The sequence below is a fragment of the Triticum urartu genome, chromosome 4A (assembly GCF_056163025.1).
Source record: "Triticum urartu cultivar PI428250 chromosome 4A, HENAU_Tu73, whole genome shotgun sequence".
Classification (NCBI taxonomy): Eukaryota; Viridiplantae; Streptophyta; class Magnoliopsida; order Poales; family Poaceae; genus Triticum; species Triticum urartu.
This window is the reverse complement of record NC_141876.1, coordinates 8,752,567-8,780,095: the sequence shown is the minus strand read 5'-3', so window position 1 is coordinate 8,780,095 and position 27,529 is coordinate 8,752,567. Positions and strand designations below refer to the sequence as shown.

Below are 27,529 nucleotides of genomic sequence, written 5' to 3'. Positions count from 1 at the left end.
GATTGCTCCCAAGTGGACCAAGGATGCATTTGTACATCAGTGCAGAGTTGTTGTAAGGGACAGCGTCCCGATCAACATCCAACAATGGAATAAGAAGAAGGACCCTGAAGTTTCTTATGTCCAGGATAGACTGAAAGATGATCTTTGGACCTCGCTGATGAAAAATTTCATCCTACCGCCAGAGGAGGATCCGAATAACCCAGTTACAGAGCGAAAGGTCAAGGTGTTGTTCTTAAGAAGATGGCAGAACTATTCAAGAACTAGAAGAAACATTTGAAAACAAAATTTTTCGAGAAAGACCAGACTCCAGAATTCATCGGTCAATATGAGAAGATAAGAGATCGCTGGCCCGTATTTGTGGCTTACAAGAAATCGGACAAGGGTAAGCAAAGGTCACTGACAAACAAGCAAAATGCTGCAAAGAAGAAGTATCACCATACCACGGGGTCAGGTGGCTACAGCAAAGCCCGGCCATTGTGGGACAAAGCTGAGTAAGACCTGCTTGCTAAAGGGGTCCAACCAGTGGCATTGCACTGGCCAGATCGGGCAAGGACTTGGTTCTTTAGGGTTGGGGGGACTTTGGACCCAGAATCAGGGAAGTGTGTTCGGACGAACGATCGACTTACAATACCCATCAAGAATCTTGAAAAAGCAATCAAGGCAGCACAGGAAGGGACGTTCATTCCCACAGAGAGAAGGACGAGCTGACAGAGGCCCTCGGGAATCCTGAACACCCTGGACGAACATGAGGCACATCAGGATCCATTCCGTGGGTGCATGGGTTTGCCGACAACGGTGGTTATAGAAGCCGAGAGAGAAAGAAGAAAGAGGAAGCAACCGAAATGCAGAAGCTTAGTGCAAGATTAGCGAAACTAGAGGAACTTGAGAGCCAGCGATCTACCGACCAACCATCTCAGCGGCACGAAGATCCTTCCTTCGATGCTGCCCCAGAAGCTACCCCACCATCTCAGCGGAGAAGCAGTGTGCCTTTCATGGATCTCGTTCAGCCTGATTTCACTGCTCCTCGCTACCCCGTGGATAGTATCACGGAGGCTGAACATTGTGTGCTAATGGCGAGATGCCAGAACCTGACCTTGAAGGCGAAGGTCGGCTCTGTTGTACCTCCTCGAGCTAAGGGAAATTTCCATTGTCGTCGGATTCCACATGGCTATGCTATTGTGACGGTGGATGAAATAATGGAGGGATTTGAGGGGCTGGAGCTTGACTACCCTACAGGTGAAGGGGATATTCTTCTCGAAAATGCTTTAAGGAGTACCTGTCTATGGAGAAAGGAGTACATCAAGCTTCCAAACTAGACGCCTTAGCAGACTCAACCGCATGAGGCCCCTCAGCAGACTCAGCCAGATGAGGCCCCTAAGTAGAGTCCTCTTCCGCCTTAGCTGTCTCTAACGCGTCACCGGACTCCGCCTCCCCCTCCTCCGCCTCCTCCGGCGCGTCAGCGCACTCCGTCTCCTCCTCCGCCTCCTCCGGCGCATCAGTAGAATCCGTCGCCTCAGCAAAGGGGAAACTAGCATATCATTCATCTCAGTTGTGACCATGCTTGGTACATTTTTTTAGTATCGTATCCATATAACTTACACCCTCAGATGTATACAGAGATTTGTAGAATTCATGGACCATGTTTTTCAACTCCTTGGATCCTCCGCCGTTACACCAAGAGAATTCTGTAAAGCTTTGGTCATATTTTTCTTCCTCAAGATGCTAGCCTGAAGATGGACAAACTTCAAGTTTTTGTCTCCCGAGGCCAACCACTTAGGTCTTGCTCGTTGTCGCCACATCACCTCATCATGATGGTACATCTCTACTAATTTTTCATTGATTTTTAGCTCGGCGTGAGTGGGAACCGTCCTGTTTGGATCAGACCAAAGATTTTCTGATTCTCCCTTTGTTTTGATCTCCTTGCATACACTGCCAAATGTATCATTGTTCCAGCGCAAGAGAGGCCTGCCAACTTCGTACTCAACTCGTTTGTTCCCAAGGTGGTACCCGATGCAGCCATGTCGTGTTAATCATATCACCCCATTGCTCATGTCCTTCCCTCATAACCTCGTAAAGAAAGGTCTTGGCCCTTGTGTTTGTTGGGAAACGTAGTAGAAAACAAAAAAAATCCCCTACGCACACCCAAGATCAATATGAAGATGCATTACGGATTGAGGTCATGATTGTTGCCGTCACCGAGTTGCAGCAGAAGAATAACATGTCAGTTTAGATCATACTTGGAGTCCCTTGAACCGTCGAGGAACGATCGCGCAAACCGCCGACGAACAGTCCCTCGAATTGAAGACTGAAAGCACAGTCTCTCTACTTGGTTGCAAGCGTACAGCCTTCATGACCTAGCAGCGCTTCGCCGTTTACTCTTGTCTACTTACATTGAGCTAAAGCAACTCTAATGGTGTTAAATCTAGCAACAAGAGTAAGAAAGATTCTTCTTCTAGTAGTAACAATAATCATGCTAAACCCAATGTTGTTGCTTCTAGTAGTTCTCTTGAGTCCACTAATGATTCTCTTAGCCAAGTTACACTTGATCAAGAAAATAGCTTATTGAAGGGAATTATAGAGAAAGGTGTTTACAAGAGCCTTGCCGGAAGTAAGCAATTTGAGGAAATTGTACGCAAGCAAGGAAGACACCGGAAGAATCAAGCAATTGGTTTTGAACGAAGGTTTAATGCCAATGGAGTTGAGTGGGAAGAAGATCAATACCCCAAGACGAAGTTTGTTCCTCAACAAAAGAAGTATGATCCTACTTCTTTCCAAAGAACACAAGCTCAAGATGATCTTCCACCACAAGACCACAAGCAAAAAGGCAAGGACAAGCTTCAAGAGGAGATTGATGCATTTGAAGGTTCTCCCAAAGCCTTGGTCAAGTGGGTTCCCAAGACTACATCAAGTTCAACTTCATCGAGTACGACTACAACTACAGGGATTCCCATCAAGATGGTGCGGATCCCGAAGAAAAAGAACTAGAGAGTTCTTGAGGGTGACTCCGCCAACACTCCACTCATATCTTTTGGCAAGGACACGTGCAAACAACTTCCATATCTTGCACTAGTTCAAGGAGTCACAAACCCTCTTGTTGATAAGACAAGGGACAAGGTAACCTAATGCTTTCGTGGACATCATCTTATGTGAACATCACTCTATGTCTATGGATATCCTTGTTTGTTCCTTGTGGGACTAACCCGTGTAGGTATTGAAAGTGCAACTCACTCTAATTGATTGCTCCAAATGATCTACATCAACATTGAGCATCTACATCTTCAACACCTACATGAAGACATCATCAACAAAACCCAAGGTTAGTTCATCCCTCTTAGGGGGGATATCACATCTAGGGGGAGCTTTACTCTAATTGAGCTAAAGCAACTCTAATGGTGTGAACACAACAATGCTTTATGTAAAAGTGGCAACCCCACTTATGCTTAAACGATGAGTATAACCTACGATCAAATGTTCTTATTTGACTCCTCAGTCAATATACTCATATATAGATGACCTAATCATCGCCAATTGCTTGATAGATGCTAGAGTGTTTGTGCATGCTCTGCCACATATTTCATTTGCCATTTTATTGTGTGAGCATGTTGGTTGCATATTTTACTCATTCGAGGACATCCACTTGTTGTTTTGATTGGTTGGAATTTTTCTCTTTTGCCAAGTGGATGAACAAGAATGCCTAAGAACCTCCTCTAGCTATCTATGTTTTTCTCGTCTCAAACTCTATTCATGCTACATCACAAAGTTTGATCAAGTCAGATTCGAACCACTCTGTGTGAGGAGCACTCAGAGTCACCGATTCGTCATAGACTTAAACTTCCAAAACCTTTTTGTGCATTTCGGTATGACCGAGTCATCCACTTCGGTCACACCGAGTTCACTAAGTTAATCTAGGTTTTCCATCTCGGTGCAACCGATTTGAACTTTTCGGTCACACCGAGTTGCAGTAACCGCTCGAGATTCTGCATCTCGGTGCCACCGACTTGTTCCACTCGGTCACACCGACAAGGTCGGGATATATATACCGACGGGTTGAATTTTGGAAATTTCTCCAAAACCCTTCACCCTGCACGTGTCCTGCTCTGCCTCCTCGGGTCTCCGAATCGTCTCCTCGCTACCAGCGACCTCCCACCGCTGGTCTCCATCGCCGTCAACGGAATTCTGCTCCGCCGTTGTCACTGTAGTGAACTCCGGCCGAACTAGGGTATGACTTCGACTCTTTGTGCTATTTCCCAACTCCAATTCATAGCACATTACTTTGCCATGATAATGACCATGTATAGAAACAATCCATCCACTAAAAACCTCCTTTAGATTAGATTGGATTTGAAAATTTAGGGTTAGGTCTCCACCGGACTCATCTCGGACCGGCCGAATTGTAGAAATCGGTCTCACCGATTTGGCTTAGGCCATAGCACATGCATTTTCGATCTGACCGAAAATTGCAAATCGGTGTGACCGAGTTCAATTCTCTGTGAAACCCTAGCAGTCTCGGTGCCACCGAACTGTGACTCGGTATGACCGAGTTCACTAGTTTAGGTTCCAAAAGCTGCTTCGGTATCACCGAGTTTATCAAATCGGTAGCTCCCAAATGCTTTTTGGGGAGAACTAAAACTAAGTTTTTAAGTCATCTATTTTGCAAAAACTCTGCACTTTGTGATGCTCATCCACTCTACCTCATCTGTATCTATTCATAGGGTTTGCTGTCAGTGATTGCCAAGATGTCTAACCAGAGTGACAGTCAGAACAAATCTGAGGAACATATGCAATTGAGTGAGGGTTCAGATCCATCAAGCACCTCAGATGATGGCAGCAGGAGCACTCCTAGTAACTTGCCAAAGGCAGCCACCAGGACAAGGAAGCAGAAAACCTCAGACTCTGAGGATGTAGACTATGTGGCTGTTGAGGATGAGGCCACCTCAAAGGGAAAAGTGTTGAAGAAGGAGTATTGCTCAGCTTCTACAACAAAGCCAGGAATGCACAAGAAGGCACCTACCAAAAGAATGACAACATTCGAGCCTAGGAAAGCAGCCTTGGAAGAAACTATGGAGTTCACTCTTGAACCCAAAGAGGCTGGAGAAGGCAAGAAGAGAAAGGAGAGGGTCAAGAAGACCACTGCCAGAGTTCTAGGGAGATCATCCATGTTCAAGGATCCCGCGGAATAAGAGGAAGAGGAAGAGGATGCTCCAGCACCCAAAGCTCAAAAGCTTATGGGAGATGCAATTAAGTCAGGGGCTGCAACATCAAAGACCAAGTCTGCTCCCAAAGCTCAAGCTAAAAAGTCAAAGCCCAAGACAAACACTAGAAGTATTCCTGCAGAAGATAAGAACAGGGCCCTAGTGCCTCAAGCTGAAGAAGAGGATGATGAGTCTCTTGTTTTGAGGAAATTGTAACCCAAGATCCCAGACCACAATGATACTCATCAAGTGACTGAAGACATGCACATCATAAAAGATGTTGGACTGAGATTGTGGAGACAGTCTGATCCCTATGCTATGAGGAGAAGGACTGCAGTTGACTACAGGTTCCACACAAAAGAATAGCAAGACTTCTATGAAACTATTTTGCTTGACAAGAAGCCCATTGTTTGTGACATGAGATGGGTTGATTGGGAATTCATCAAGGATAATGAAGATCACTTCCCAGGAGTATATGATAGCTTCAGAGCATGTGGAGTAGATGAGTTTGTTGGACAGAAGCTCACAAAATGGAATGATGAGCTGATCATGCAGTTTTACTCCACTGCTCACTTTTACCCAGATGGGAAGATCATATGGATGTCTGAAGGTACTAGGTACCAATCCACTGTTGAAGAATGGGCCAAGCTGATCAATGCCCTAGAGGAACATGAGGATGACTTGGATGTGTATGCCAAGAAGAAGAAAGACCACAACTCCATGGCAAACATGTACAAAGAGAACCCTGATAAAGCTTTGGAGACTCACAAGCTTGGATCTGTACATTACTTGCTGTCTGGTCTGCCTACCATCAACTGGATCCTAAGGCACACATTACTACCCAAGTGAGGAGCTCACAAGATGATCAGAGGACATTCCATCAACATGCTGGAAATCTTTGATGTCCCTCAGAAGTTCAAGGTCATGAGTCTGATTGTAGAGACAATCAAGAGGACTGCTACTGACCAAAAGAGAAGTTGTGGGTATGCTCCACATATTCAAGAGCTCATCAATTCTAAGATGGGCACAGGAACATAGTTGTTGGACAAGGAGCATATACCCCTTTATCATGAATTTGAAGACAACACAGTTGTGATGAATGAGGAGGAACCATCTTTAGTACAAGCACAAGAGAAGAGAGCCAAAGCTAAGGCAGAGAAAGCTGCAAGGATGCCAAGTGCAGAAGAAGCATCTCAGGTGTTCCTCAAGTCAAAACAAGATCAATTAGGCTATGTGATTCAAGCTACACTAAGGATTGAGAAGGGCTTGGCCACCCTGACTCAGAATCGGAAGAGCCTGGAGAGGATTGTTGAGATAAAATTCTATGATCTTGACCTCAAGGTAACTGAGATACAGACTGCAGTTGAGCAGCTCCAGGAGGAAGCAGAAGAGAGGAGAGGGAAGGAAACTACTGATGCTTTTCAGCGTGTGCCACGAGGTCAGAGGTCTGCTGCATTGCCAATACCAGTCTCTAGAACTACTCTGTTAGCACCAGCAGCTACAGCCTCAGTACCACCTCCTGCAGCCACTCCACCAGCTCCAACTACATCGACAGATACCATCTTCCTTGGAGTTCTCTCTACACCACCTCCCGAAGACCGAACCTGAGAGACGCATAACACTATGCATTTTCAAACTTTTTGGTAACTTGCTGCCAAAGGGGGAGAAATATGTATAGATCATAGGCTTCGAGAGAGAGAGTTGCTTTTTATCTCTCTTGTTTTCGGTTGAACCTTTTTATGCGCTTGGTTGATACACTATGTCTTTGTCTGTGTGAGATACTTGTTTGATCATGTGTTTGATCATATGCTACCTTAATGCTTGCTTGGATGATATTATCTCTTATATTCTTATATGATCATTCACTTTGCTTGGTGATGAGTGCATGCTTTTAAGTTATATCATTTTGAGCGCTCCACCAAGATGTATGTGACATGGAAGAGTAACACATGATCCTAATCGATTGTGCATTTGCATTCAAAAGAAAATTCTAAATAATGCACAAATTTAGGGGGAGCTCTTGCTTATCACATACTTCTCAAGGCGACAATGTATTTCAATCTTATAATCATTTGTCGAAGCTTTGACCTATATGTTGTCATCAATTACCAAAAAGGGGGAGATTGAAAGTGCAACTATCCCTGGGTGGTTTTGGTAATTCCTAACAACGGATAGCTCATTGAGCTAATACTATTTCAAGATAAATATTTCAGGAAAGCTCAATGATTGGCATGGCATGGATTAGAAATGTGGACCCCTCAAAATGCTAAGGACAAAAGATTGGCTCAAGCTCTAAAGCTCAAGACTCTACACCTTACCTTTTAGTGTTCCAAGATCACATTGAGTCCATAGGAAAAGCCAATACTATTAAAAGGGGATGTGTTGTTGCTTAATGGGTTACTTGCTCAAAATGCTTAGTGATATGCTCCAAAACCCTTAACCACTTTCTCATATCCACATTTCTCCCAAACCAAAAGTCAAACTCGGCCCCACCGAAACTTTCCATCCGGCGCCACCGAGTTCAGTTGACATAGCCACTGCCACAAAAACCCTAGTCTTTTCGGTCTCAACGATAGGGATCTCGGTCTCACCGAGATGGAATTGCAAACTCTCTATTTCCCTTCGTAACGTTTTGGTCTAACTGAGATGAGCGATCGGTCCCACCGAGTTCGCAATGCAAACTTTCTGTTTCCCCATCGTAACATTTCGGTCCAACCGAGATGAGCAAATCGGTCCCACCGAATTTGCCTGACCAACTCTCTGGTTAGCTTATTACCAAAATTGGTCCCACCAAGTTTGTGTAGTCGGCCTCACCGAGATTACGTTATGCCCTAACCCTAATGAAATCGGTCCCACCGAGTTGACGTGTCGGTCCCACCGAAAATCCTCACGTTCACATTTTGAAGTGAATCGGTCTGGCCGAGTTTCATGATTCGGTCTCACCGAGTTTGGTAATTTGTGTGTAATGGTTAGATTTTGTGTGCAGGCTCTATATACCCCTCCACCCACTCTTCTGTCAGGACCCCGATTCCAAGTCACATCGATCTAGCCGGTAACACCTCATATCACTTTGCGGCCTCACGCACAGTATCCCACGGGTGTCGCCTTACCATGGCCCGGGACCGTTTGCGCCTTTTGGCTCACGTATATGATAGTGTCGCTAGCATCCATATGACAGAGAACCCGGGCCGACATGGCTAGTCGTGAACCCAAAGCGGCACAGACCTATGGAGACAGGCATACATGAATCACATCGAGCATGTCGGTCATCAGCGAGTGATTCCGGGCTGTAGCACTGGCTAACAGGACTCCAGGGAACCCGGGCTATAGCAGGCTAGGCATGACTCCGGATGTCACCGCGTGACATTTCCCCGAAGGGACAGACATAGGAACGACGTGAAACACATGCCGGCCAGTCAAGTGACCTGAGCAGTAGTGCTGGGCTAGCAGGACTTCGGTGAACCGGGTTGTAGCGGACTACTATGGCTCGAGGAACACTAGACTACATTTCCCCATAAGAAAGGCTGCCAAGGATAAACAACTAGATTGTCAGATCCCACTCATACCAAGCATTTCAATCATACATACAATATGCCCGATATGAGTACATACAACATGGCATCACAACAAAACTCTACAACTCAAGTACTTTATTTAAAGGCTCCAGAGATCCATACATAACATGTTCATACAGATAGGAGTCACATGACCCGACACTCAAGTCATACAATCATACAAGCACATGCGGAAGCAACTAGTCTGAGTACAGACACTAGAATGAAAGAAGGCTTCTCGAAGCCTGTCTATCTACATAGGGCCCTCCATGGCCAGGATCACCACCTGGGTGGCTAGTCACTTGTCGACGTCAAGGTCTACGTAGAACCCATCGGAGGGGGCGGTGTTGTCGTCTGAAAATAGTAATTAAGCAAACATGAGTACAAAGGTACTCAGCAAGTCTTACAACAGAACCTACTATACATGCTCATTCTCAAGAAGGTGGTGGGGTTATTGCAGCAAGCCAGCTTTGACTCTTGGCTAAGCTATCCTACGGAATTCCATTAGTAAAATAGTTTTCGCACACGAGTCCACTACTCACCAACACAATACTCCACCGAGGATCCTCTCTCGTCATCCTACGAGAGGGCCATCCTCGGTACTCACACTTATCTTGAGTCTTTTAGTAGTATCCATTAACTTGTCTATGAACTGTATATGCAACCAAGTAGTCCTTTACCGCAGACGCGGCTATTCGAATAGATGATCTTAACCCTGCAGGGGTATACTTCTTCATACACGCTTTCACCACTTACCGCCGTTTACACGACATGTACTCGGCAACCTTCAAGCGGAAGCCCAGCGAGGGTGTCGGCCACGGCCTACCTAAACACTTAAGTCTCTAGTCCAGGTTTATCGCCTATCCAGGTTCCATCCGCAGGGAGTCCGGCTGAGGTTTCCACATACGGCCCCGAACGATGTGAACAGGGTTCCCGAGACACCAAACAGGTGACTTGGTACACCGTGCCACGGTGTATCTACCGCAACATAGCCCACCCCTAGGGTCAGCGCTACGCACAGCCGCCAACACATAACCTACAAACACCAGAAAGTATTTGCAACTCCTGGACAGAGTACTAGGGTATTTAAGAAGCCGAGAGGGTCCATTGGTTTCGGGCCCAATGTACGGTAGTAACTGCATCTTACATCACACATACAGATCTCAGTTCTTATGGACGGTCTCAATGAAACAACCCACCATGTACTCCTACATGGCCTCTCATCGATACCTTTACCAAAACATGTTCAACACATCCCTCACATTACCGACATAAACATTTCACTCTGGCCCATCACCCAGATGAACCAGACCTAACACAACTCTAAGCATAGCAGGCATAGCAAGGTAGGAATCACATACATGACTCAATCAACTCCTACACATGCTAGTGGGTTTCATCTAGTTACTGTGGCAATGACAGGTCATGCAGAGGATAAGGGTTCAACTACCGTAGCACACAGCAGTTTGAATCGCGTTGTCTTAATGCAGTAAACAAGAGCAGAAGCGAGAACATGGGTTTGTATCAGAATGATCAATGGGTTGCTTGCCTGTTGTAGTGGTAGTAGGGTACTGCCCTTCAGACGGATACTCGGGGTTATCCTCGGAGGCAGAACCTACCACGAAAATCACACCGAACATAATCAACACATGGCAATATTTAACAATATGATGCATGCTATGGCATGGCAAGATGAAAGTGTCTTGGCCTAATGCAAGCTAAGATAGAAGGGAATGAACTCATTTGAATCAAAGATTCAAATGTTAGCTCATTAAACATGGCCTTATTAGTGCATTACCTTATTCTGCTTAAACATCAAGGTTAACTTGTTTTGTCATGCATGAAACCACTACAGATGGATAGATTGAATTTTTCTGATCATTTTTCATATATAAATCTTTGCATTTGGAGCTATGGTTGATTTTCTATGATTTTTAGAAGTTTTGGATATTTTCTGGAATTTCCTATATAAGAATAATTCTAGTAATTGAATTAATGCGTCAGCATGACATAGGTGTGACGTCAACGGTCAAGTGGGTCGGCCAGGTCAAACCTGACTGGTGGGCCCTGTCTGTCAGTGTCACAACTAATTAACAGAATTATGTTAGTGCTAATTAACTGTCAATGGGGCCTGGGCCCACATGTCAGTGTCTAAAGTAATTAAAATTAGTTAAGACTAATCCTAAACTAGTTAGCAGACCGGCCCCACCTGTCATAGACTCAGGGGGGTCTACCTGGGCCCACACGGGGGTCAAACAGGGTCAACTCATCGGCGGCTTGACGCCGGCGACGACAGACGCGGCGGAGGGGCTCGGGTTTGCGTCTCCGGCGACCAAATCGACGGTGGAGAGCAGCTACGTGACGCGAGGAGCGAGCCGCGTTATTTGGTGGAAAAAGTGGAGCTCGGGGAGGCCGGGTACGACGCCGGCGACGACTTTGGCGGTCGTCGGAGTTCGGGCGAGGATGAAACCGAAGCTAAGGGGCACGGCGAGGCGCGGGGAGTGGTGCGTTAGGCTCCTGGGAACGCGTGGAAGACGAAGGCGTGCTCGGTGGCGTCCCAACGTGGCTATGGCCATGACGGCGACGTGCGGTGGCGGCGGCGAGCTTCGGCTTCGATGGCAGAGGGGGTTAGAGGACGCGGACGAGCGCGGGGAGAGGGGGAAATGGTGGCGGAGCTCACAGCGGTTGCAGGGGAGCAAACGGCGAGCTCGGGGAAGGGCTGGAGCGAGCGGGGCGGCGAAGGGGATCTCCGGTGGCCGGAGTTGAGAACGAGCTTGGTGCAGCGTCTCCGGGGCGAGCGAGCGGACGGGGCTCGGCCTACTTGATGCAGTCGACGACGGCGGAGCTTCCTGGCATGTCGGGGCAGCAAATGGACAGCGGTGGCTGCGGTGAAGCTTGTCGGCAGCGACGGCTGCGCTCGGCAGGAAGAGGGGGAGAGAGCCATAGAGGGAGAGAGGCCACGGGGAGAGTGGGAAGAAAGAGAGGGAGACGTGGGGGTCGGCGTGGCACTCATAGACGCCTCCAGGGCGTCGGCGGAAGTAGGAGGTGACCGGCGTGTGGTCGCGGGCGCCGGCCACGCGCTCCTCGTCCTCCTGGCGAGAGGAGGAGGACGACTAGCAAGGGCCAGTCGACTGGGCCAAGCCAGGTGGGCTGGTGGACTGCGCCTGGTAAGTTTCTCTCTCTCCTTTTTTTCTGTTTTTCTTATTTATTTATTATTTCTATAACTTCAGGGCTTTATTAAAAATACCAGGGCATTACCATAAATCATAAAATTAATCATGGCCACTGCTTAGAATATATCCAACAGCAAACATTTTAGTTTATGATTATTTGAGCATTTAAAATACTTTATAGCATTTAAATGCCCATATGCAAATACCATAAGGATTAATCCAATGACCTTTGATGTCCTAGAAAAATGTGCACCATTTTTGTCAAAGGTTTTAACCCAAAACAAAAAGGGTGGGCTTTTTAGAAGGGCATTTCAGGTTCATTGGAAAAGTTTTTAGTAAACCCTAGTTGTTCCAGGGGGGTGCTGGGGGTTCTGTCATCCCCATTTCAAATTTAAAAGGAATTTAAACATGATGCACACTCTAATGCTTGAACTAACTAGGGTGTGACAAGTCACCCCCACTCAAAAGTATCTCGTCCCGAGATTTAGGATCCTCCGGAAAGAAGGTGGGGTACTCGAGTCGAAGACGATCCTCCCTTTCCCAAGTGGCTTCTTTCTTGGAATGGTGTGACCATTGAACCTTGAGAAACTTGATATTATGACGTCGAGTGGTACGCTCGGCTTGATCAAGGATACGAACAGGATATTCCCGATATGAGAGGTTATCTTGTAGATCAAGCGTTTCGTGGTCCACTTCACGGATAGGATCCGCGAAGCAACGCCTGAGTTGAGAAACGTGGAAGACATCGTGAACTCTGGAAAGATGCGAAGGTAGTTCCAATTGGTAGGCAACTTCTCCTCGTTTGGCAAGAATGTGAAAGGGTCCGATGTAACGAGGAGCCAATTTGCCTTTGATACCGAAACGATGGGTTCCCTTTAACGGAGTAACCCGAAGGTAAGCCTTCTCGCTGACTTCATAAGTCATAGGCTTATGTTTACGATCATATTGACTCTTTTGACGAGATTGGGCTGTTTTCAATTTCTCACGAATAACGCGAACCTGTTCTTCTGCTTCCTGAATCATATCCGGGCCAAAGAGTTGTCTTTCCTTGGTTTCTGACCAGTTAAGAGGCGTTCGACATTTTTGTCCATAGAGAACTTCGAAAGGAGCCTTGCCCAAGCTAGCTTGATAACTATTGTTGTAAGCAAACTCCGCGAATGGAAGGCATTTCTCCCAACCCATTCCGAACGAGATGACAGAGGCTCGGAGCATATCTTCCAGAATTTGATTGACTCGTTCTACTTGACCACTTGATTGAGGGTGGAAAGCGGTGCTAAATAGAGACGAGTTCCCATAGCATTTTGGAAACTTTCCCAAAATCGAGAGGTGAAGAGACTCCCACGGTCTGAGTTAATTTCCAATGGAACAGCATGAAGAGACACTATTCGGGAGATGTATAAATCGGCTAGCTGGCTAGCGGTGATACTCTCACGAACAGGTATAAAGTGGGCTACTTTGGAAAGACGGTCGATCACGACGAAGATGGCATTATTCCCTCTTTTGGTCCCGGGAAACCCAGTGATGAAATCCATACTGATTTTATCCCATTTCCACTCGGGAATAGCCAAAGGTTGAAGGGTGCCAGCAGGCCGTTGATGCTCTGCTTTAACACGACGACAAACGTCGCAATTAGCAATGTATTGAGCGATTTCTCTCTTCATCCTAGTCCACCAAAACCTCTGGCGTAGGTCTTGATACATTTTAGTACTGCCGAGATGAATGGTGATAGGGGATTCATGAGCTTCCTTAAGGATCAGCCGCCTTAGGTTTCATGCCTTGGGAACCACTAAGCGGTTTCCAAAGTATACGACACCTTGATCATCAATGGAGAAACAATTCGCGACTCCTTTCTTAATGTTTCTCTTAATACGGGAGATTCCCGGATCTACCTTCTGTGCCTTGATGATCTGATCCGTAAGGGTAGGTTTCGCCACCAGGGTGGATAGGAATCCTCGGGGAACAATGTGAAGATTAAGCCTACGAAATTCCTCATGCAGAAGTGGTTGACTTTGTTGTAACATCAGGTTGTTACAATAGGATTTACGACTTAGTGCATCAGCCATGACATTGGCTTTGCCCGGCGTGTAAGTTATTCCTAAGTCATAATCCGAGATCAACTCGACCCAACGTCGTTGCCTGAGATTCAAATCCGGTTGGGTGAAGATATATTTCAAACTTTGGTGATCGGTGAAGATCTCGCAACGATTACCGAGAAGGTAATGTCGCCAAGTTTTGAGTGCATGGACTACGGCTGCAAGCTCCAGATCATGTGTGGGATAGTTCTCCTCATGTGGGTGTAATTGCCGTGAAGCATAGGCAATTATCTGACGATCCTGTATGAGTATGCAACCTAGTCCTTGTCGCGAGGCATCGCAATAGATAACAAAGTCCTTGGAGAAATCTGGTGGTACCAGTACGGGAGCAGATGTCAGGCGTCTTTTCAGTTCCTGAAAGTTGAACTCGCACTGTGGGGTCCACTCGAACTTTTTATCTTTCTTGGGGAGTTCGGTTAGAGGTTTAGCAACCTTGGAGAAATTCTCGACGAAGCGGCGGCAATAGCTCGCTAAGCCAAGGAAGCTCCGAACTTGCTTGACCGTCTCAGGTGGAGTCCAATCAAGGACGGCTTGAACTCACTCGGGATTGAAAACAATACCCTTACCAGAGATTACATGGCCTAGATAGGTCACTTCTGGCAACCAAAATTCACACTTGGAGAATTTGGCATAAAGGCGATGCTCTCGAAGTTTCATCAATACCAGCCTTAGATGTTCGGCATGTTCCTCTTCATTCTTGGAGTAGATGAGTATGTCATCGAGGTATACTACGACGAATTTATCCAAATACTCCATGAAGACCGAGTTCATTAACCGAGAGAAGGTAGCGGGGGCATTGGTTAAACCGAAGGACATAACGGTGTACTCGTATTGGCCATAACGAGTAACAAAGGCCGTTTAGGGAATGTCCCCATTTCTGATTTTGATTTGATGGTAGCCCAACCTCAAATCCATCTTGGAAAAGACTGAGGATCCAGCGAGCTGATCATACAGATCGTTGATCCTGGGAAGCGGATACTTGTTCTTGATGGTGACCAAGTTGACAGGTCGGTAATCTACAACCATTCGATCCGTTCCATCCTTCTTCTTGACGAAGAGGACGGGGCAAGCCCAAGGAGAGGAACTAGGACGGATGAAACCCTTTTTCAAGGACTCATCGAGTTGATTCTTAAGCTCGGCTAGTTCTAAGGGTGCCATCTTGTAGGGTCTTCTAGAAATTGGAACGGTTCCTGGAACAAGGTCTATCACAAACTCGACATCCCTGTCAGGTGGACACCTGGCAGTTCTTTTGGAAAGACATTCGGAAAGTCTCGGACTACCGGAACATCCTCAAGGTCTGGAAGGGGGTTGGCATTTAGGGAGTAAAGCTGGCGCTTGGCCACTTGAGTTAAGACATTGACTGTCTTGCCCGATGGGTGAGTAAGTTGAACGGTTCTAGTGGCACAATCAATCTTAGCATAATGAGCTGACATCCAGTCCATACCCAAAATGATGTTTATGTCCGAGGACTTGAGAGCTACTAAGGATGCAAGGAAGACAAGTCTATCGACAATAATTTCGTTCCCATGGCTTACTCTAGAAGTTTGCCATTTGGAACCCGGAGTTTGAATTACCATGGAAGTGGGCATGTCATAGAATGTCGTGTTATGCAATCGAGCATAGTTCTCGGATATGAATGAATGAGATGCTCCAGTATCGAAAAGAACAGATGCCGGATGGCAGTTAACAAGGAGCGTACCAAGGACAATGTTAGGATCCTCATGAGCCTCCTCGGCTGAAACATAGTTGACATGGCCACGTGTAGTAGTGACCGGCTTGGCGTAGAATGTCTTTCCCGCTCGCTTACCACGGCCAACGGACTTTCCAGTTTGATTGGGGTTGTTGTTCTGGGGACACTCTCGGCTATAGTGACCCGGCTCTCCACACTTGAAGCATGTCACCACATTGGGGCGTGGAGCAGCATTAGCAGCGGGGCCACCATAGGGCTTGGGCGGTGCAAACTGCTGGTTGGGACGAGGCGCCTCAAAGGATGGCCTCGGGGTGAACCTGGGTGGCAGTGCCATGCTTGGGATCCACACCCGGCGCTTCTGAGCTCCAGAGCCGGATGAAGAGCCAAAATCACGTGAGTGCTTGCGTGAAGCGTCATAATCAGTCTGGCCTGTCTCAGCACTGATGGCTTTATTGACCAACTTCTGAAAGGAGGTGCACTCGTGCAGACGAAGATCGCGGCGAAGCTCAGGGCTGAGACCCTTGCGGAACCTTGCCTGCTTCTTAGCGTCAGTAGATACCTCTTCGGGAGCATAACGTGCCAGATTCCTAAATTCACGACTATATGCATCCACAATTAGTCTTCCTTGGGTGAAATTGCAGAACTCCTCCCTCTTGCGATCCATGAGACCTTCCGGAATGTGATGCTCACGGAAAGCTTCACTGAATTCAGCCCAAGTAGTGATTTGGCCGACCGGTGCATAGCTTCAAAGTTTTCCCACCAGAGGCTAGCAGGGCCTTCGAGGTGATAGGCAGCATAAGTAACCTTGTCGGCTTTGGCTACGTTGGCAGAACGTAGCTTGTGGGTGATGCTGCAAAGTCAGTCATCCGCGTCGAGGGGCTCGACGGAATGGTTAAACTTTGGTGGGTACAGCTTGATAAAGTCATTGATTGACACCAAGTCATTTCGCTGATGGCGTGCAGTGTTCTGCTCAATCCGCTCTAGCAGGCGGTTAGTCTCACGCTTGTTTCTTTCCGCCTCCAGCATCACTTCGGCCAGAGAGGGCGGGTGAGGCAGATTTTCACCCCTAGCTGCACTGGCTTCCCCCTGCTCCGGGGCAACAGGGTTGCTGCGGGTGTTGACCATCCTAGGAGAAAACAAGACAACAGTTTAGACAAGGATGGCTCAAACTTAGCAAGGAAGTGCAGAATGTAATGGATAACACGGAATGCAGAGATGTTCATCCGTATGTCATGGTAATATAAAACTGCCATATATATACCAATGGTCATACACATCATACATAGTTTAGTACAAGCCCAGGCTACAGTACAACTATGATGAAAGACGTTACATCTCATCGGAGGCATTCCAAGCTCCTATACATTATTTGTCTACACCTCCAGAATTGATTGCACACAAAGTCATATTCCACAAGTCACGCAGGACAGTGAAGATACAACTATTACAATACTAGTGATACTACTACTAACTCAGACAGCTCCATAGTAGTCCTCATAGAAGTCACCTCCATAGCCTGGAAGTTCAACGTGATCATCCGGGAACAGACGGTCCTGAGCAGCTTGTGGACCAAAGGGGCTAGGATGAGGTCTTGGACCAACAAACGGTGGCCTGCGGGGACCACGGGGTGGGGTGATGCCTCCCACATCACGCCAATCCACCATGTCTGGCAGAGAAGATCTCATAGGATACAGATCCCTTGTATCCATACATCCAGCTTGCACCGCAGGTGCAAACCAAGTCAATGTGGCCCAATGATCAGCACGGGTATTGAAAAGCTCCAGCCTCAAGGCCCGATTCTCTTGGTCCTTATCTTCGAGCATCTCGGCAGTGGTACGAGTTAATGAGTCCTCCTGAGTGGAGTCAGCATAGATAGCCTGAAGATACCCTTGCGCTCCCGGAAGTGAAGCTGGCATGTAACGGAAGTCGGTGTTCCGAAGCAGGCCAGTCCGGACTCGCATGATGGTCATCATGGAATAGGCAGCATCCTGCACAGCCATCTCAACAGTAACCCCGAGTCCATAGGAACAGTGAAGGGGCTCGGTAGATCTAGGATAAGAAGGAAATATCCTGACGGTGCAGAAATATTGGCTTTGATTAAAGTCTCGGAATTGCTCTTCGACGGTGTATTCGGGATACCAACGGTAACCCGTCTCGATCATTACCCGGACTAACATAGCAGTATGACCGGGCACGTCGAGGCACCGGGTCGGGCGAACCACTTGGTTTTGAACATGGTTGGCCATCTGAAAGCACAACCACAATGCAAAGACATTAGCATTTCTAAGGAAAATTGGACAGCATAACAGCTGTAAATGCTCAGAAAAAGATTTGAGACATCCACAACAGTTTGCAATACCACTCAACAACATCATATCAAGGTTCTGATTCAATTAGCAACATACTAAAAATAGTAGAAACTTAACTGGGGCTTGTAACAACAATCCTATAAGCTACTACGGATTAGTAACACGTGAACCTGATAGAAGAAGAGAGCCTAGTCCTTAACCCACGTTGAATGAGAAGAGAATGACTCAGATCAAAGGACATAAGGTAAAGGAGTAAAAGAGCCTTACGTTCCCTCCCACAATCAATTCCCCTACATATAACTAAAGCATTTCTAGACTCGACATCGACCAGTTTGGCTCAACGAACCTACAGGCAGTGCGGCTCTGATGCCAACGCTGTCAGGACCCCGATTCCAAGTCACATCGATCTAGCCGGTAACACCTCATATCACTTTGCTGCCTCACGCACGGTATCCCACGGGTGTCGCCTTACCATGGCCCGGGACCGTTTGCGCCTTTTGGCTCACGTATATGATAGTGTCGCTAGCATCCATATGACAGAGAACCCGGGCCGACATGGCTAGTCGTGAACCCAAAGCGGCACAGACCTATGGAGACAGGCATACATGAATCACATTGAGCATGTCGGTCATCAGCGAGTGATTCCGGGCTGTAGCACTGGGCTAACAGGATTCCGAGGAACCCGGGCTATAGCAGGCTAGGCAGGACTCTGGATGTCACCGTGTGACATTTCCCCGAAGGGACAGACATAGGAACGACGTGAAACACATGCCGGTCAGTCAAGTGACCTGAGCAGTAGTGCTGGGCTAGCAGGACTCCGATGAACCGGGCTGTAGCGGACTACTATGGCTCGAGGAACAGTAGACTATATTTCCCCATAAGAAAGGCTGCCAAGGATAAACAACTAGATTGTCGGATCCCACTCATACCAAGCATTTCAATCATACATACAATAAGCCCGATATGAGTACATACAACATGGCATCACAACAAAACTCTACAACTCAAGTACTTTATTTAAAGGCTCCAGAGAGCCATACATAACATGTTCATACAGATAGGGGTCACATGACCCGACACTCAAGTCATACAATCATACAAGCACATGCGGAAGCAACTAGTCTGAGTACAGACACTAGAAAGAAAGAAGGCTTCTCGAAGCCTGTCTATCTACATAGGGCCCTCCATGGCCAGGATCACCACCTGGATGGCTAGTCACTTGTCGACGTCAAGGTCTACGTAGAACCCATCGGAGGGGGCGGTGTTGTCGTCTGAAAATAGTAATTAAGCAAACATGAGTACAAAGGTACTCAGCAAGTCTTACAACAGAACCTACTATACATGCTCATTCTCAAGAAGGTGGTGGGGTTATTGCAGCAAGCCAGCTTTGACTCTTGGCTAAGCTATCCTACGGAACTCCAATAGTAAAATAGTTTTCGCACACGAGTCGACTACTCACCAACACAATACTCCATCGGGGATCCTCTCTCATCATCCTATGAGAGGTCCATCCTCGGTACTCACACTTATCTTGAGTCTTTTAGTAGTATCCATTAACTTGTCTATGAACTGTATAGGCAACCAAGTAGTCCTTTACCGCGGACGCGGCTATTCGAATAGATGATGTTAACCATGCAGGGGTATACTTCTTCATACACGCTTTCACCACTTACCGCCGTTTACACGACATGTACTCGGCAACCTTCAAGCGGAAGCCCAGCGAGGGTGTCGGCCATGGCCTACCTAAACACTTAAGTCTCTAGTCCAGGTTTATCGCCTATCCAGGTTCCATCCGCAGGGAGTCCGGCCGAGGTTTCCACATAAGGCCCCGAACGATGTGAACAGGGTTCCCGAGACACCAAACGGGTGACTCGGTACACCGTGCCACGGTGTATCTACCGCAACATAGCCCACCCCTAGGGTCAGCGCTACGCACGGCCGCCAACACATAACCTACAAACACCAGAAACTATTTGCAACTCCTGGACAGAGTACTAGGGTATTTAAGAAGCCGAGAGGGTCCATTGGTTTCGGGCCCAATGTACGGTAGTAACTGCATCTTACATCACACATACAGATCTCAGTTCTTATGGACGGTCTCAATGAAACAACCCACCATGTACTCCTACATGGCCTCTCATCGATACCTTTACCAAAACATGTTCAACACATCCCTCACATTACGGACATAAACATTTCACTCTAGCCCATCACCCAGATGAACCAGACCTGACACAACTCTAAGCATAGCAGGCATAGCAAGGTAGGAATCACATACATGGCTCAATCAACTCCTACACATGCTAGTGGGTTTCATCTAGTTACTGTGGCAATGACAGGTCATGCAGAGGATAAGGGTTCAACTACCGTAGCACACAGCAGTTTGAATCGCGTTGTCTTAATGCAGTAAACAAGAGCAGAAGCGAGAAGATGGGTTTGTATCGGAATGATCAATGGGTTGCTTGCCTGTTGTAGTGGTAGTAGGGTACTGCCCTTCAGACGGATACTCGGGGTTATCCTCGGAGGCAGAACCTACCACGAAAATCACACCGAACATAATCAACACATGGCAATATGCAACAATATGATGCATGCTATGGCATGGCAATATGAAAGTGTCTTGGCCTAATGCAAGCTAAGACAGAAGGGAATGAACTCATTTGAGTCAAAGATTCAAATGTTATCTCATTAAACATGGCCTTATTAGTGCATTACCTTATTCTGCTTAAACAGCAAGGTTAACTTGTTTTGTCATGCATGAAACCATTACAGATGGATAGATTGAATTTTTCTGATCATTTTTCATATATAAATCTTTGCATTTGGAGCTATGGTTGATTTTCTATGATTTTTAGAAGTTTTGGATATTTTCTGGAATTTCCTACATAAGAATAATTCCAGTAATTGAATTAATGCGTCAGCATGACATAGGTGTGATGTCAGCGGTCAACTGGGTCGGCTAGGTCAAACCTAACTGGTGGGCCCTGTCTGTCAGTGTCACAACTAATTAACAGAATTATGTTTGTGCTAATTGACTGTCAGTGGGGCCTGGGCCCACATGTCAGTGTCTAAACTAATTAAAATTAGTTAAGACTAATCCTAAACTAGTTAGCAGACCGGCCCCACCTGTCATAGACTCAGGGGGGGTCTACCTGGGCCCACACGGGGGTCAAACAGGGTCAACTCGCCGGCGGCTTGACGCCGGCGACGACAGACGCGACGGAGGGGCTCGGGTTTGCGTCTCCGGCGACCAAATCGACGGCGGAGAGCAGCTACGTGACGCGGGGAGCGAGCCGCGTCGTTTGGTGGAGAAAGTGGAGCTCGGGGAGGCCGAGTACGACGCCAGCGACGACCTTGGCGGTCGCCGAAGTTCGGGCGAGGATGAAACCGAAGCTATGGGGCACGGCGAGGCGCGGGGAGTGGTGCGTTAGGCTCCTGGGAACGCGTGGAAGACGAAGGCATGCTCGGTGGCGTCCCAACGTGGCTATGGCCATGACGGCGACGTGCGGTGGCGGCGGCGAGCTTCGGCTTCGATGGCAGAGGGGGTTAGAGAACGCGGACGAGCGCGGGGAGAGGGAGAAACGGTGGCGGAGCTCACAGAGGTTGCAAGGGAGCGAACGGCGAGCTCGGGGAAGGGCTGGAGCGAGCGGGGCGGCGAAGGGGATCTCCGGTGGCTGGAGTTGAGAACGAGCTCGGTGCAGCATCTCCGGGGCGAGCGGGCGCATGGGGCTCGGCCTACTTGATGCAGTCGACGACGGCGGAGCTTCCTGGCATGTCGGGGCAGCAAATGGATGGCGGTGGCTGCGGTGAAGCTTGTCGGCGGCGGTGGTTGCGCTCGGCAGGAAGAGGGGGAGAGAGCCAGAGAGGGAGAGAGGCCACGGGGAGAGTGGGAAGAAAGAGAGGGAGACGTGGGGGTCGGCGTGGCACTCATAGACGCCTCCAGGGCGTCGGCGGAAGCAGGAGGTGGCCGGCGTGTGGCCGCGGGCGCCGGCCACGCGCTCCTCGTCCTCCTGGCGAGAGGAGGAGGACGAATGGCAAGGGCCAGTCGACTGGGCCGAGCCAGGTGGGCTGGTGGGCTGCGCCTGGTAAGTTTCCCTCTCTCCTTTTTTTCTGTTTTTCTTATTTATTTATTATTTCTGTAACTTCAGGGCTTTATTAAAAATACCAGGGCATTACCATAAATCATAAAATTAATCATGGCCACTGCTTAGAATATATCCAACAGCAAACATTTTAGTTTATGATTATTTGAGCATTTAAAATATTTTATAGCATTTAAATGCCCAAATGCAAATACCATAAGGATTAATCCAATGACCTTTGATGTCCTAGAAAAATGTGCACCATTTTTGTCAAAGGTTTTAACCCAAAACAAAAAGGGTGGGCTTTTTAGAAGGGCATTTCAGGTTCATTGGAAAAGTTTTTAGTAAACCCTAGTTGTTCCAGGGGGGTGCTGGGGGTTCTGTCATCCCCATTTCAAATTTAAAAGGAATTTAAACAGGATGCACACTCTAATGCTTGAACTAACTAGGGTGTGACATCTTCATTCATGGAGAGAGCCATCAGAACATGCCTACACTTCCAACATACATTTTTTAAGAGAGAACCTCCTACACTTGTGTTGAGGTCAAAATATTCCACTCCAACCACATAAATCTTGATCTCTAGCCACCTCCAAGTTGCTTTCCACTCAAATCATCTTTCCACCAAATCCAAATCAGTGAGAGAGGGTTGAGTCTTGGGGAGACTATCATTTGAAGCACAAGAGCAATGAGTTCATCATCAACACACCATCTATTACCTTTTGGAGAGTGGTATCTCCTAGATTGGTTAGGTGTCACTTGGGAGCCTCCGTCAAGATTGTGGAGTTGAACCAAGGAGTTTGTACGGGCAAGGAGATCGCCTACTTCCTGAAGATCTAACCTAGTGAGGCAAGTCCTTCGTGGGCGATGGCCATGGTGAGATAGACAAGGTTGCTTCTTCGTGGACCCTTCGTGGGTGGAGCCCTCCGTGGACTCGCGCAACCGTTACCCTTCGTGGGTCGAAGTCTCCATCAACGTGGATGTACGATAGCACCACCTACCGGAACCACGCCAAAAATCTCCGTGTCTACATTGCGTTTGCTCCCTCCAAACTCCTCCCTTTACCTTCATGTGCAATGTTTTACATTCCGCTACTATACTCTTAGACTTGCATGTGTAGGTTGTTTACTTGACTAGTGCTAAGTTGCTGAAATCTGCCAAGACATAAAATTGGGAAAAGGCTAGTTTTTTATTTGGTCAAGTAGTCTAATCACCCCCCCCTCTAGACATACTTTCGATCCTACACACTAGGATTCTACTTATGAGGATTAGAGGATCTAGGTCTAGCTCTAATTAGATCAACTAGAGCTAGAACTAAAGGAAACATGAGGAGGCTCCAAACTTGTATATATCAATAGAGAAAAAAAACCTGGTATATATAGGTTGGAAGGGAGGGAGAGGGCAGCCAAGGAGGGAAAGTCTCTCCTTGGGCCACCTCCCCCCTCCCACCCACACAAAACACACACAAGGAAGGGCCGCCACTTCCTATTGGGCCAAGTTGGCCCGATGCTCCTTCCCCAGTTTGGCCTTTTAATGACCGTTTGTTTTAAATTTATTAGAAAAGCCTTCTAATAAATATTAGACCCTTTTATATATCATTTTACAGCCGAGAAACATTTTACACCTATATGTTATTTAACGGTAATACCCGATATTAGCCGATACTCTCCGAAACCCTTTCGGTGACCCCGAAACGCTTACGGATATTTATGAAACAATTCCACAAACATATTCTCATCATTCACGTCCTACTAACACTCAGCCAATAGTAATTGCCTTAAGCTTGTGACCCCGTAGTTTCGGTAACTCATAGACATGAACGAAACCCCTTTGCTCAATGACCGATAGGAGAAACGTGGACGTCCATATCGATCCCTATGAGCACACGAATGATATTCAAGTGAATATTTGGTTATCATGTGATGTTCCCTTTGCTTCGCAATATTTCACAAAACCTAGGATACATTGGTGTCCTCCTCAGTCATTACATGCTCACGATACTGTTATCCTCGTTACCGGTTTTGTTCTTCTTTCTCATTGTCGTGTTCCGGCATCCTCGTGACGTAGTCACATGTGTCGTGCCAGACGATGATTGATACCATCACACCGAGAGGGCCCTAAGAATATCTCTCCATCTTCATAGGAGCCAATCCCACTCTCGGGCTATCTAGTCCCTTGTCAAACTTTCTGATGAACCTGTAAGTTGTCATTATGATCACCATGTTACAGGTGAAGTTTGAGCAACCCCAAAGTCCACCGTACGGTAAGAAGTGATTACGATTCTCTCATGGTCTAAGGAGAAAAATCACATGTTAACACTCGGTGTTGTTACATTTGATTACAGATGATATAAACTCAATTCGTTACACACAAATTTTGGTCGATTCAATATGATCGTTCTTCTAAAGTCATACTCTAAATGTTGTTTTAGGAGTATCGTTACACTTAGCGATATCCTAAGATCTGGAAAACATGATCACCAACAACACTTGAGCCAGTCTTAGAGGCAAGATTAGAAACCTATTCTCTACCGTTTATCATTCCACACGTGCATATGAGTTTTCCACTGAGTCGCCTATTCCAGGATCATAGCAGTTATAGCGTGAAATATAAACTCTTAATTATGAAAATGAAATTATAATAATACAATATTATTACCTCTAGGGCATATTCCCAATAGTATTATGTTGTTGCTGCCGATGCAAAGTCCACCAATATCGCGTCATGATCTGAAGTCACGACTGTCAAGTGAGTTTAATCAACAAGTGAAACCTTCGTTGCCAATCCACAGAAACCAGCACTCGGTCTAGGTGCACCATTGTGAATGTACCACATGTAACCTTCATCTCAAAGGTCGGGCTTGAGTAACCCAAATCTAGCAGCATGCAGACATCAACCTTGTCTTGAAAAGCTTGGATCTGCACACTGCTGCGTTGCCCAACTCCTTCGTGCTCATTTGTATGTAGAACTTCATTGAAATCGCCCAGGCAAAGCCATGGGAGATTGCTGGAAGTACTGATGTTTTTAATAGTATACCATGTTTGGTGCCTCAAGTGGGTTTGAGCTTCACCATACACGATTGTAACTCTCCAAGGATCAAGGCTTGGTTCAAGACTGGAGCACTCAAAATGATACACATAGTAACCAAGAATATCTATTTTTATTTCATTATTCCAGAAAATGCTAATACCGCCACTTCTTCCCTAGCTATCAATCGCATATCCATTATCATACCCTAATGTTCCTGCTAAAGATTCTACCCTCGAGCCTCTTGTTGGGTTTCTGCTATGTAGAGGATGGTAGGGGGAAATTTCCTTCTGAAATCACAAAGCTCACTGATTGTCGTGGCTCTGCCCGCACCGCAACAATTCTAGCAGAAGACACACATTGGACATGGCGGCACTCCTCTAGGGAGCCTAACAATTTTGCCATTGTGTTTTTTGTGTTGCCACCGTTCTTATGCAACTTGTTCTTATCTGCTGCAATTACTTGTCCTTGACCTGTTTTGTTCCTGCCGAGACGAGGGGCTCGATGGGATTTGAGGGGAAGGTAGCATCGGTGTTTTGCCTTGGGCCGACATAGCTGTTATGGCTAACTCATCTGCCACTAGATCAACTGTCACTGCGAGCTCTGAAGCTCATTTTTTGTTCAGTTCGGCCTTGTGCATGTAGGCATCAGGGTCCTCATACTCTGATTCCCCGCTAGCTTCCTCCTGGGTGCGCCTTGGTCCATGACCAGTCCTGCCGCCGTGGCCACGGCCTCGCCCTCTCCCTCCTCCAGGTTCTCTCCCCGCTCCCTTGAACCAGCTAGCTCACAAATTTTTGAAAACTAGGGCTAACGGTGGATGCACTCCATCCCGACATTCCTTGTACATGTGGCGCACTTAACCACAAACCACGAATGAATCTGATAGCCGCTCATATGCGACTGTGAAGACCATATGTTCATACACATTTAACATTTTTCAAATGCTTGAGTTACATTTTTTCAAATACTTGTTCAACATTTATTTTAGATACTTGTTCATCATCTTTTGAACATATGGTCAACATTTCTTCCATACTCCCGCCGTCCGGTGAAATGTCTACATATAAAAAATTTAGGACAAATAATGGAGTGGAGTAAAAAAATGCATTGGGAAGATGCAAGCCACCATCTCTTTTTTTATTACCAAAACCCCAATGAGCTAAATGTAGAATGTTATTGGTCTTGATTACCGTGATATGACAGAGAAGCATTTTTTCTACTTTCATGTGCATTGGGAGGATAGAAATACACTCTTTTGTGGACAAAATTTAAAGCCAAACGCACACCCTTCAGCGGACGGAGGGACTACACAGTTAACATTTTCCATAAGCTTGGTTAACATTTATTAAATACATGTTCAACATTTTTTTCAAATACTTGATTAAATTTGTATACATATTTAAAAAATAATCATTTTTTTCATACATGGTCAACATTTTTCTATACACATTTAACATTTTCAAATGCATAACTATTTTTAGAAAAAACTTTATGTAGAGTATATTTTTGTCATATATATCTTTAGAGTATTTGGAGGCGTAAATGAAAGTAGAAACCGGAAAAGGAATAGCAGATCATTAATACCAGGAATATTCCGAAAACGACAACAATTTATCCTCATCATTGATATTAATCGGGATACCGGTAACTCCGTTACACTAAACGCAACTAAACTCGATTCTTCTAATTACGCCTATGGGGAAGTGCAACCGACAAATAAGAATCATTCGCCCAGTATAATAAACAGATCTGAATCGCACGACATTGACGCAGCGGGCAAACAAACATAGAGTTAAAAATAAGCAGATGGAAGAGAGAGAAAGGGTTTATGATGGTCATCACCTGGAGGTGCACCGCGTGAGCTGCTGCGTCGGGGCTTGCACCTCGTCAAAGTCCACTTCGGGCTCCTCCCTGCGATTTCAGAGCAGATAATTAAGATGAGTCAGTACCAAGACAGAGAGCAGAGGGAGAGATGATAGAGGGCGTGGGGGCGGACATCAGGATGTCGATGTCGTCGATGACCTCGGAGGCGTCGTATATGAAGAGGCGGGAGACCTTGACGGCGGTGCCCTCGTCCCACAGCTCCTCGAATGTGTCCTCGTCCACGACACCCTGGATCGACGTCAACCACGGCAAGGCAAACTCATAGGCCAAGTCAGGCCAAATTCGACAACCACACGACTAGAGGGCAGGGTTGGGGCCTCACCTCGGTGTACATGTCGGCGATATGGGTGTTGAGCTAGACCCTATGGTATGATGTTCCAGCGATCATCGTTGGAGCTGTAATTGGCGACTTAACTAGCCCAGACTTTTCGTACCAATGCAAATACACCTAAGCCCAGAGATGCTCTACACGCTATCTCGCGAACCGACAGCTTTGTGATCCCTGGATGTGACCTCGCAGACCAT

General features: G+C 46.8%; 1 protein-coding gene across 1 annotated transcript; it reads right to left on the bottom strand.

Moving 5' to 3' along the window:
- Window positions 1-1,374: 1,374 nt before the first annotated feature.
- Window positions 1,375-27,529, bottom strand: LOC147974351 (uncharacterized). The gene is made up of 5 exons (XM_087520019.1): window positions 27,518-27,529; window positions 27,327-27,359; window positions 27,117-27,232; window positions 26,963-27,031; window positions 1,375-1,528 (listed from the first exon to the last, which is right to left on the bottom strand). Exons 1-5 carry the CDS (start codon window positions 27,527-27,529, stop codon window positions 1,375-1,377), a joined length of 384 nt encoding a protein of 127 aa, XP_087376145.1.

What these genes read in the sequence shown, in the direction of transcription:
- LOC147974351 (XM_087520019.1), bottom strand. An exon ending in TCGCCGACATGTACACCGAG is followed by an intron (nt 27,233 to 27,326) that starts GTGAGGCCCCAA and finishes ACGTCGATCCAG; the next exon opens with GGTGTCGTGGACGAGGACAC. An exon ending in GACGACATCGACATCCTGAT is followed by an intron (nt 27,032 to 27,116) that starts GTCCGCCCCCAC and finishes CTGAAATCGCAG; the next exon opens with GGAGGAGCCCGAAGTGGACT.